A 12,497-nucleotide genomic window follows, 5' to 3' on the forward strand; every position below is an offset into this window, starting at 1 on the left:
AATCAGGATTTTAATATGATGAGAAGGATATTTTAACTAGCTTTGGATATTCTCCAGAAAGTCAGCATAGCATAACTATACAAAATGCTGTTGTGGGTTAGGGTACGAGAGTAATATCTACTCTTTTGATTCATGTTCATGGAGATTATTTACACTAAATTGCAACACTGCAAGGGGTAAATATTATTCAGGCAACCTTGTTTGCATGTGCTCACGTGAGTCAGCGCCATTGTGTCAAGATAGCGTGCAGAGTCTCTGTGTTGCTCCCCGTCGTGTTTAAAACTTTACACTGGATGTTATTTAAATGCTATGCTCATCTTTCTCAAACAATATCTCTGTAGAGAGGACATATGCGGGTGGTTTGGAGATGAACAGACTTTACGACCCTGCACAGTGCAGGAAAGCTGCTAAATACATATTTTGCACTACATGATATTTTGCATGATCTTTCTCATATGTATATAGTTTCTTCTCTCAATCTATTCCATAATATGCTTAGAATGTAAGTCTATTCATTTATTGGTGGTTCATTATTACTGCCCTTATTGATCTATTACTGTTTTTTTGTATTGTTTTTGTTTTATTGCCGACCTTATTATTTGCTCGATTATGGAATATAGTCTGCTCGGGAATTGAACAGCATAAGAATTTCATTGTGTGGATATAAAACACTTGAATTAGAGCGGTACACCTTGAACCCTTGTGATAAATGGAATCAATTGGATACAAACATTTACCGGTGTCAGAATTTTATGTTGACAATCACGTACAGTATGTGCTTCTGTGTTAAGATGACCTTAATCTCCCATCATTGATGAGCAGCTTTGGTTCACACCTTCATTTATTTTGCTCAGTACAAGTAGGCTAAAACATGTGCCAGTATGTTGACTTCCACAACTTTCCTGACGAATGACCTTTTTTCATACACTTTGACTACAATTTCAAATTTGCGCTGTAGGTACAGAAAACTGGAGACCTTAAAAAGCGTCACTTACCTTCAACAAAATGGTCAGAACATACTTTAGTGCATAGGTCTCAAACTGCAGTTCTTGAAGGCTGCAATCCTGCATGTTTTCGATTCTTCTTTCTCAAGCACGCCTGATTCAAAGGATCACCTCGTCAGCAAGCTCTGCAGGATCTTGAAAATGATCTTAATCATTTGAATCAGGTGTGTTTGAGAGGGAAGAATCAAAAACATGCAGGATTGTGGCCCTTGAGTAATGGAGTTTGAGACCTATGCTTTTCGTGTATTTCTTTGTTCCGTCACATTTGTGGTTTCTAACAAGAGGTACTTCAAAGGAGCTTCTTTTCACCTTCTTGTTCCCTCTATTGCTGTTCCCATGAATGGCACATGTGTGTACAATTGTGAAGTAGTGAGTGGGAGGAAAAAACATTGTAATTGTATAAATTAAAGTAACGTTATCGAAACACACACTCAGCTGTTATATGTATTCACTGTCCCACAAAGGTTTGTTGGACCCAGAAAATGCTCACTGGATTGAGCGTCATGTTTCAGTGAAATCATATGAATGCTGTCTTCATGACCTATAAACGAGTCACAAAAAATGATGCCTTTTAAAGGTTTATGATGTGGTGGTAAAATCAGAAACATAAAAAGCGCCACTTATTTTGTATGCTATATTAACACAGTTTTATTTTTGGTTGTCGGTGCAAGACAAGGACAGGACACCTTGAAGAATTTCAGTTATATTAGCCAGTCCTCTACAAAGTGCTGCGCACAAGCCGAGCCGGTAGGCAAGAATATGCTACCTGTCCCCTCTCCCTCCCCACCTCTCTCGTGCAGGAGATGTCCAAACAGCTTCGGGGATGCGTTGTGACCTGGCAGAAAGTCAAATAGCCCAACTCGATGAAGTGTTCTTGCTCTTCTGTTAGTGCCCAAGCAGCGCAGAGAAGAATTAGGAATGACAACTCAAAGGACGATGTTGACGTTTGTAGTAGAATCAGACTGGCAGGGCATAGCGAGCAAAACTACTGCTGTGCACCATGCTCACCTCACGGCACACTAATGCCGAAACCAGTGTAATTAAAAATATCAATCAGCAAATAGGCGGGGATACCCTTGCTCTGCCTCCCCCAGAATTATAATAGTCAATACATTTTTGTATTAAACGTGTACTTTCGCTTTTTTGGGAACAATCGTTTTCTGTTACATTTAGGCTTATTTATTAATGCACACTTAAGTATGCTAAAACACACATTTTCAAGTATTTCTCGGTGCCTGGTCTCACTCTCAGTTCTTCGTGTCAGGCCAATAATCCTTACTTCAAGATGTTTGTCACACCCAGTATAAAACTGACACATAAAACAAAAGAGAATCAAACAGTGTATATTTAAGATGCTGTCAAGGATACAATGTTAATTTTTCAGTCAGGACTTTCACTTTGCGAATAAAGAGAGAAAACCATGAATAAAAACGTCCACACACATAAGCAGACAGTTATCATCTGCCTCATGCATCAGCCCCCCACCCCTCAACATCTCTCCCACCCTCAACCACAGATACCTTGCTATTTTTTATGGCAAAATGGTAATACAATATCATTGAGAAAGCTCAACAAAGTGTAGTGATCCTCACACTAAACAAACGCTGGAATGAGGCTTTGTAGAATACATCCCTAAGAGGTGGTGCTCTTCTCATCTTCACTTTTTACACTCGGGCATCAGGCTAATCCCTCGCTAATCAACGGGCTAGGCTAGTTCATTATATCAATGAGCAGTTTATCATATGCATATTTCTTATGGGGCTAGGCAGTTCAGTGGATAGACTGGAAGCACTGAATAGAATAACCACACACTCATCAATGGTCTTTCTGTTTTTTTGTTTCAATTCTTAAATGTGATCGCTGCTTTCAAACCACTTATATGATCACACTCCTCGATGGTCTTTCTGTTTTTTTTCTTCTTAAATGTGATCGCTGCCCTCAAACCACTTATTATATGCTTGCTTTGCGTGTCCTTTTAAAAACCCATTAACTTCTCTTTGCCTTTCTGTCTAACATAGGGATCATCAAAGATATTTGTTTTGATGTTTCAGCAGAGGTTCCCCGCATCTCTTGTCAACCCTAATGTGTCTCACTTAGCCTCCAAAAATACATATCTGTTTAAGAAAGAGCGTATGCACTCATATGAACATTTTTTTAACTTCATTACTATTTAACTAAACATAGAGCAAAACATCCTTCGATCGTTAAGGTCTTGATTAGTGTGACATGTTTCCTTATTCTCCATGGCTGAATGTGTTAGATTCGAAAGGTTTTATGCAGGTTTGTACATGCAGTGATAGGGCGAACAAAATGTTAAGCAGTCAGCATTTATCTTTGAGCATTAGAACTACTATAACATTATAAACAAATCTGAATTAAACATTTGGAAGTTATTTTTTTCTCAATATCTTTGCAATCAAAAACATCCCAACTTAAAATGTCAGATGTTTTTAACATCCTAATAGGTATTTTAATTTCTTATGTACCTTGATTACATTTTACAATATTTTAGTTTTTGTATTACTACCCTAAGCTCCCACGAATGCATCAGAAATGAACAACATTAATTTCCTATTGGAATTTAATGAGATATTGTCAGTTGTGTCATCTGTTTGTCAGAAACATACGCTTCAGTCGAACACAAAGACTCTTTAAGAAGTACCTCTTTACACCGCAAATTTTATTTGCACTGCCACATATTGTTATTATTATTATCATTATTAAATTATTTATTTTAATATGGTGTTTATTAAATCCCATAGTAGCATAGCAAAAAACTGAATGGTTGGTTCACGTCACTTTTAATTGATTTGGATCCAAAAATGTGCCTGCTACTCCAGGAGTTTGCAAAACATCCCAAAGGTTCCCAGAGGCTTAATTTTATTTTTATTTCATTAGTTGCTTATTTTTGCAATAATATTCTAAAAATTCAGACGTCTCATGAAGTAGCGAATGGCATCGAAGCTAGTGATGTTGTTTCCGCTAAATTTTCTGCCAACTCTTAAGGAGGTCTCATCGGTCATTGATGACATTTAGCTGCTGGTCAGTTAATAATGACTGGGCAACACATTTTCACTCTCATTCCCTCATCGCCACCCAAGTCGAATCTCCAAACAGGACTACTAACACACACACCCTTCCCTTACAATTTCACTAGTGTAACCGAGGGTGCGCACTAAGTCCCAGATTCACTAAAGGAAACTAAATGAAAACAAAACAAACTAAGTGGCAGAGCAAAAAGTATATTATGTTGAGTGAGGACATTTTAAACAGGTGAACAAAAGTATTCTTGGTGCAAGACAAGTATTTTACTTTACCTTGTGTAGTATTCAGGGTGAAAACAGGTTGACTGAACTCCACCAGTCAAAATTTCTGGGCGTGTTTGCACTGGTATATCATTAGCACACTATCCTTTATGAATAGGTCGTTAATATGCGTCAAACCTCGGGTGCAAATGAAGTGCAATTAAAGGTGCTGTCACGACTGCAGTGTTTTCTTTGTGGATTGGCTTGACACAAATACTCACATTTGCCATTGAGGACATGAAGGACGCTGATACAGCATACCGCTTACATGGCCGGACATGCAGTCGTTTTTATGAGTACCTGCACTTTTTCTTTCTCTCGCTTGGCGTAATAATCATAATGTGGGTGTCTTTTTGATAGCTTGCCTGGTTGAAATAGCTTAGTCTTCAATGATCAACCACTGATTGGTTGCTAATCATTTCAGCGTTGCCGGGATAGATTTTTGACGACAAACGAGATGAGTGGTAAGAAAAATGAATGGATATTTTCTTTTCTGGCACTAATAGCTTCCCATTGATAGTGTTCACAGTGTGAAATTGTTTTCTTTCAATGGAAAATGTGGTGACTTTGAAAATAGAATGATTGAAGATTGGTTTAGGTACTGTAATAGCAGGCCTGCACACACTTTTAACAATATAGCTCAGAATGATTCTAACTGAACCAAATAAACATACAATGAAGCACACGTTTCAAGGCCAAGAAGTAGCACAATAGCATTCCTCCATTAAAATTGTCTGCAATTGGTGCTGTCACGTCCGCTGACAGAAGGATGAAATATTGCACTTCAAACCGTTCTCGTTCTGCCTGAATGTGATATTGCTTCTTAGCCTGAAGCCCTTCAATAAAAGTGGGAGAAAGGAGGTCACATTCTCGCTCGTATCCGACTGTCACAGCGTCTGTCGATATGTTGACCAAAGCGGTGGCCTCTGCGGAAGCCGACTTGAGTCACCTACCTCTCAGCTCTGCCATGGGACCGATATTACATGGAGGCAAAGCAGAGGTTGCTCCTCTGGGATCGTAAAATCATAAGGACGGTGATGGAGGGGCACAACCGAGAGAATGCCTGTGAATGAATGGCAATCATTAGAGCCGCTATACTCTATGTGGCCCCCGTGGTTCCTCTGCAGCAGCGACACAAACAAATGAAAGTCCCAGCAGATACATTGATCCTGCGGACAGTTGAAGCACAGCACAATCATTTGGGAAGACATCTGCCTTTGTCACCCTTTAACTGACATTTTCTCTCTGGTTCTGGAGGTCGGCCTGAATAAAAGACCCTGTTGATATTGCTGCATGGAAGCACATTAAAATTGTGATGAGGAAGAATGTGTGTGATCTGCAAAGAGAATGAAAACTAGAGATTCCCTTTAGACCTGCAGGGCTTGTTCGGGTCAGCAGTGTGTGTGAAGGAGATAATATTCTGTTTATAGCTCAGAGTTATCATCGCTCTCTCTCTCTCTCTCTCTCTCTCTCTCTCTCTCTCTCTCTCTCTTTGTCTGTCTCTCTTCAACATACCACCACATCCCCTCCCTTGTTTCCTTTATTTTTCATTCTTCCATTGGCGCTATTAATATTTGAGAGCCTCATTTTGTCCTTGTGCATTTCAATCATCTTTTATGTTCCCCAATCACATTTCTATTAGTACACTGAGCTTATTGAGGCCATACAGCATTCACCTCAATTCGATTTTCCTTCATATTTACCCAGCAGTCTGCCACTTGATTTTGTTTAGATGTGGGGAAAAAAAAGGAATGCGATTTAAATGTTACTTTAAAAGAAAACTATTGAGCATTGAGTTCTCATCTGCTGTCTCCCTCCTTTTCTGTTTTCCAGCTAGAACAGATCCAGAAGCACACATGGTACATGTAAGTATCCCCTTCTGTTTACTCCCTTCTTTGCTGGTGTCGGGGCTGTTTTCCTGAGAGTAGCCTTTACGTGATAAATGAGACACAAGGCATGTACAGCAGACTTCATTGGAGCAGGCCATGACTCCCCTCTTGGGGCTGTGGAGGTAAATTGGTGGTGCTTGAAAGAGGATACAGAGCAAATGCTGGCACCGGGGAGGGGAAGCAGCTGGTTGGTTGGAGGGAGTAGGGGACAGGTGTTGGCTCACTTTAATTTTCATAACACCTGGAGTGGGTTTTTCTTACCAAAATCACAGTGTTGTAACAGCGTAAGCTACCATCTATTTTGTTTGATGAAAGAAACACTCCTCAAGTTTTTAATCAAATTGCCATGCTGTGGAAGGGCAAGCAAAGATGAAAAATGGTCATTGGGTTGAGCGGCGTAGAAGACGGATGGATAGATAGGTTGTGAGTTATTATCTCTGTCAGAGAAAGTTCATGCAATCGCACAGTGACTCTTCAGTGAAACAACTGAAAGAAAAAGAAGATAAACACCAAATGCAAATCGTCAGTGGTGAGCACATAAATCTTTGCACAACATAGGACAACCTGTGTCTGACAATACTGTAAGCTGCATGTGGTGCTGAATGGAGCTCTCATTTAAACTACTGTTGATATAGATGCCTTTTTTAATTAAAAAAAAAAAAAAGTGCAATTATGATTTTTAAATTGCAATACAGTCAAATATTTACATTTTTCATTCATAGCATTCACAGTTTGGGTGGCATTATTGGGTGTTGCAGAGAGTTATGATTTGTTTACTGTTCATACAATACAGGCCAGTAGTTTCAACACACCTTTTCATTCATTGCATTTTCTTTTTTTTCCCATGGTCTTCTTCTATGAATGCATCAAAGTTATGAATGAACACAGGTGGGACAAAAAAGTGGAAATAACCAAAAACATGTTTTATATTCTAATTTCTTTAAAATAGCGCCTCTTTAGTCTGATCTTAGCATTCTTCTCATGAGCTTCAAGAGCTAAGGATTTTCACTTCATGGGTGCACCATCCATCCATTTTATTTAGCCATTTATATTTGCTAGGGTCACTGGCTTGCTGGTGCCTATCCCAGCCATCTTCGGGCAATAGGCGGAGGACACCATGAATTGGTTGCCAGCCAATCACAGGGCACACCAAGACAAACAACCATACACACTCACTCTTACAAATGAGGCCAGTATACCTACCATGCATGTTTTTGGAATGTGGGAGTTAGCCATCCTGCCCGGAGAAAACCCATACAGGCACAGGGAGAACATGCAAACTCCTTACAAGAATGTCTTAGCCAGGGTGGAACCCGGGACCTCTGAACTGTGAGGCCGATGTGCTAACCAGTCTTCCACCGTGCCGCCCTCTCATTTAACATATCAAAGTTGATTTGTGGAATGTCTTGCTTTATTAGCGGGGTTGGGGACATCACTTGTTGTGCAGAAGTCAGATCAATACATAGCCAACAGACCTGTTGGACAAGTGTAAAAATCTATATTATATCAAGATACTTCAAGATAGTCAATCAGATGTGTCCAAACGTTTGGCCTGTACTGTATACTTGTGACACTGAGCTCTAAATTGCCTTCGGGTCAGCATTGTAAACAAGACACTGTTCTCAATTGCCTTACCTGGATAAATAGAGGAAATGATTGATTATTTGAATTATTTGAAAATATCAAATAGAGATGATTTTGTACCCAGGATGAAAAATGTACGAAAGTTTGCAAACTGAAAGGTCAGCTCTACATAATGTTCACCAAAGGAGAAAAATATTCACTGGTTGATGCAACCTGTGGAAAATGCAAAATTCAAGTGAGGTCATAAAAGTGTCAAAGGCAAGCGAATGGTGAAGTTTGCTTACCCCATAGTGTAGTATAATCTAATGAGGGTCTTTATCTGACATTATCACAAAAAATATCAGAATAACAATGAGTTTTGTCAATGTCAAAGAGGTTGTGTGTATGTACAATATTGTAATAAGTTGTAGAGGTGCTCTAACTCCTCTTCTTGCGCCTTCTCAGAGGGGGTAAGAACGAGCCCGAGCCCGAGCAGCCCGTGCCGCGGAAGGTGACCATACGCAGCCTCCCGTCAGCAGACGACATCGACCCCGACGTTCTGGACAGCATGCACTCTCTTGGCTGCTTCAGAGACAAGAACAAACTACTGAAAGACATCCTCTCGGATGAGTGAGTGCACTTTTAAACCCTGACACAGCGGTAGGGGAACAGGGAAGAGAGGACTTGACAAAGACAAAAGAAGAAAGGGAGAGATGAAATAGGATTTTAAAGAATGATGATGAAAATGATCAACTTTAGGTAGTTTTTCGCTCAGAATCCAATGATCACTTTCCGCTTATCAGAGTGTTTTCTTCCCTTCCCACTCAGAAAATTAGAAAATTATTAATGTTACATAATTCATGTTCTGCTTTTCATGCTTGTATATACCTTGATGTCAGGTAAACTTTGTTTTGTTGGTTTTGATAATAAAAAAGTCACTACAAATTCATATGATTTTAAATTAGTAAAACTATTTGAAACAAAATAAAGTGGTATTCTTTAGGTTATTTCTCCTGTGATTCATTAAGCAAAATGGTGGTCTTCAAAATCCTAAAACTTAAAAAAAAAAAAAAAATGCCAAGGACACCATTAATACCAAATGAACAATTACTATCAATTACTGCCAACACAGTAATAGTGCAGGGCGGGGGGAAACTGTGCTGTCTGCATTCCTTGCCCGTTTCATTTGAGCTGAAACTGCAGGTCCTCTTCTTTTTTTGCCTCCTGCTGCTCTGCAGTCTGCTTTTATTATAGAAGGCCAAACTCTTGCTGGTTTACATTATATATATAAAAAAAAAGAGGCCCAGAGGCAAAAAAGATATTTGACATACCAGTTCACTGAAATAGACATTTTTCCTGTATGTGCGCAACATCATATGATGAACTTTTAATGATCAACACATTTTGGGAGCAGAGATTAATTTAGCCCAAGATTATTTTTACAGGAGCCTTTTTTTTGTACTCTCTCTGCAGCGACAACCAAGAAAAGATGATCTACTTCCTGTTATTGGACCGTAAAGAGAGGTACCCCAGTCAAGAAGACCAGAACCTTCCCCCTCGTAATGAGATTGGTGAGACTCCAACACAAAAGAGATGGCGGCGATAAACAATTCCACTCAACAGTGGCATAATAATAATAGAAATATAAACAATAACAGTAATGATATTTTATATCAGAGAACCTTCAGTAAATAATAATTTATTTCTAAAACACTACTCCTTGACTATTGATTACTTTCCACCTTGTCATTATTTGCTCATATTTCTTTTTTTTTTTTTTTTTTTTTTTGCCAAGAGGCACACAGTATAGACATTGTTGCAGGGGAAAAACTTGTAAATAGGGCAGGTTTTTTCTTCTCTTTGGAAAACTTACTGGCATAGATCTTATCAAGAAGAAGGAACTAACGCACGTCACATTTCCTGCTTCAATACATACCACTGTTATTTTCGGGGGCTGTAGTCAAAAAGACATCCCTGGTCCACTCACATACACACAATAGAAACATTTAATATACCATTTGCATACACTATTGCACATATAGAAAATGTGAGCCTGAGAGAGGAAAAACAGGCAAAGGAATCCATGAGTTTCTAAATTGTGACATTTTGATTTATACAGGCCCTCCGTATTGAATACCATATAAACAATAGTGTCATTAGTTTAAAGTCTTGGAGGAAAGCAAGACTTATCACCATTAGTGAGGGTTAATGCAATTAGCACTAAATATCACTCCGGCGTTCAGGAATGCGCTCAAGCCCACATTGCCGTCACTTGATCTATGATCCTTACTGCTGGGTCCTGCTGTTTGTCACACAGATCCTCCAAAGAAACGAGTCGACTCTCCCATGTTGAACCGGCACGGCAAGCGGAGACCAGAGAGGAAATCCATGGAGGTCCTCAGCGTGACAGACGGCGGTTCACCGGTGCCGGCCAGAAGGGCCATCGACATGACACAGCATGGCCAACGGTATGCATTACATCTTATTTGTCTTCTATGTTATGTGACAGGACTTCAAAGTGGATAGAGTGGATCATACAAAAGCAAATCCATGGGCTGGGTTTGCACTTCAGGTCCAAGTGCTCAGTTCCAATTTCATGCCTCTATCAGATATTGAGTGTGTGTTTGTGTTACATTTCAAAGTGACAACATTGAAGTCCAATACATCTATCCACTCTCTGTAGCACTTATCATTAGGAGCACAGGTGAGCTGTTGCCTCTCTCAATGACTTTGGACCCGGTCAGCAGCCAATCACAAAGCACGTGCATCATTTTAGAGTGTGAGTCTGTAAAACGTTACATGGCCCACATTAGGGTTGGGCATCATTTATATTTTGACAATGCCGGTTCCGATTCAGGATAGACCGTTCGAATCTGGTTCCGAATGATTCTTGATTCAGGTACTTTGGAAAACTTGGACAACAACAAAAAAGGGTAACTAACCAGCTATTTTTGAGCAAATCATATCAACATCTTTGTTGTTTAATTTCATTATTTTTTTTACTCTTTGTGAACCTGACTGAGTGATTTCAAGGAATATTTTTAAGCAGTAGCACTAATGATATTATCACAAAATCTTTATATTTTGAACACCTTAAGAAAATACAGTAATACAGCAGTTAAAGCACGCAACAGATTAAATATTGATGGGCTTGATTAGTGTTACTATTTTTAGTCAAATAAAAATCATATGAAGCCAAATTTGAAGGGCAGGCGATAAAATGTAATCATCGAAGCGGTCGATTGCTTGTAACCGTATACAGATATAGTTATGCTGCAGTTGTGTATGCTATACGCTAAATATTAGTTTGGTATATTTATGTGTTGACCCACTGTTTTTGCTATAAGTTTTCATATATTTTTTGGGATAAGATCTCTCTCTTTCTCGTGAAAATGAAGGTGTATTCGAGAGTGCCGGTCAAATAAAGTCGTTTTAGAGGGGAAAAAAAACCCGAAAAACAAGACTCAACGTTTAATGAAGTTAGAGTGAGTTGCCTTTGTAAGAAGAAGTTTGCTTACCACAGGAGCAGCTTGAGTATAGCCTTCCACATGAATACAAAACATTCAGCCTGGACTGCATCTACAGTTGTGACAGCAACAAAGACATCAATGTAACAAGCCATAGCAAAGCTCTTTGCCAAGCTAAACTCAAAAATACATAAGTTTGAGGAAGTCTACGATGGACAGGATGGATGCTGTTTTTTAAATGTTATTCTTATTTAGCAATTGACAAACATAAATAGCACCAATCCTCCTGATCGTCGAAACTAAAAGTTGCAGTCAGCAATTGGGAATAGACTCAAATATAGCAGAAAATTAATAGTTGCCGCTATATCTGTTGAAGTCCATGCAGAAAATAAATGACTGAAACCAATTTTTGTTGGATATCATCAAAACAAACAATCAAAACAAAACAAAACCTGATTGAGGGTTTTTTTTTTCCTGAGAAATGTTTAGATTAAATTAAAAAAATTATAATCAATTACGGTATTTACTTAATTAATCTCACATTAAATCACAATTAGAGCATACCTGTTGTAATTGCCCAGCTCTTTTGTATAGTTTTGATTTATAGCGGCTTGGTTTTTAACACATATTTTTGTGTTGTTCGGGCAGTTGCAGCCAAATTTCAGTGACATCAAACGTGCATTCAGTCTGCATATCCAATCAATCAGTTGACACTGCAATTACATTGGCAGATATTGTATCTGATACGTATTGGATTTTATCCAGATAATGATCCTCATGTGAAATTAACCGATTTCATGTGCTTCATGCCATTTGTATGTTTCTTTCGATTTGGCACTGCTATAATGTGCATCCAAATTGTGCCATTTGAGAGCAACCGTAATTATATTTCTTGAACCGTGCAGTGACAATCGAGCCGTAGTGAAAATAATGGAGAGGATACAAGATGTTTAAGGTCGCAGAGGATTACACTGTTTTTCTTTTTTAATATTTTGTCACGATTCTTGTAAGCATTCTGTCGGCCGCGACTGCCGTGCCAAAGAATGTGCTCGCTGTGAGCACATCATTTAGCTTCCGCTCTTTTTGTGGTGTTTGTGACACACATTTGAAGTGGAAGTGTTTTGATGTGAGCGTGTGTTTGTTTGTGTCACGCCAGAGGTCTCTGGACAGGTGTGCGAGCAGGTTTAGCAAACACCCGACCATTAGTGTGACTGTCTGCTCGCTCTTGTTCTCCTGTCTCACCATAGTAAGTCAGTATACAGTAAAAGC

The 12,497-nt window shown here is 39.1% G+C and overlaps 1 protein-coding gene across 3 annotated transcripts in view; it reads left to right on the top strand.

Annotated features, from left to right (window-relative positions):
- brsk2a (BR serine/threonine kinase 2a) overlaps positions 1 to 12,497 on the top strand; it is a 182,387-nt gene that overhangs the window by 147,871 nt on the left and 22,019 nt on the right. For all 3 annotated transcript variants that reach the window (XM_088417585.1, XM_088417586.1, XM_088417587.1), the window contains exons 9-12: positions 6,143 to 6,174; positions 8,227 to 8,391; positions 9,235 to 9,332; positions 10,079 to 10,229. In XM_088417585.1, the coding sequence (XP_088273711.1) occupies positions 6,143 to 6,174; positions 8,227 to 8,391; positions 9,235 to 9,332; positions 10,079 to 10,229 (446 nt within the window). The remainder of the gene's footprint in view (positions 1 to 6,142; positions 6,175 to 8,226; positions 8,392 to 9,234; positions 9,333 to 10,078; positions 10,230 to 12,497) is intronic.

This window comes from Hippichthys cyanospilos, chromosome 6 (assembly GCF_059441005.1).
Source record: "Hippichthys cyanospilos isolate Australia breed blue-spotted pipefish chromosome 6, RoL_Hcya_1.0, whole genome shotgun sequence".
Taxonomy (NCBI): Eukaryota; Metazoa; Chordata; class Actinopteri; order Syngnathiformes; family Syngnathidae; genus Hippichthys; species Hippichthys cyanospilos.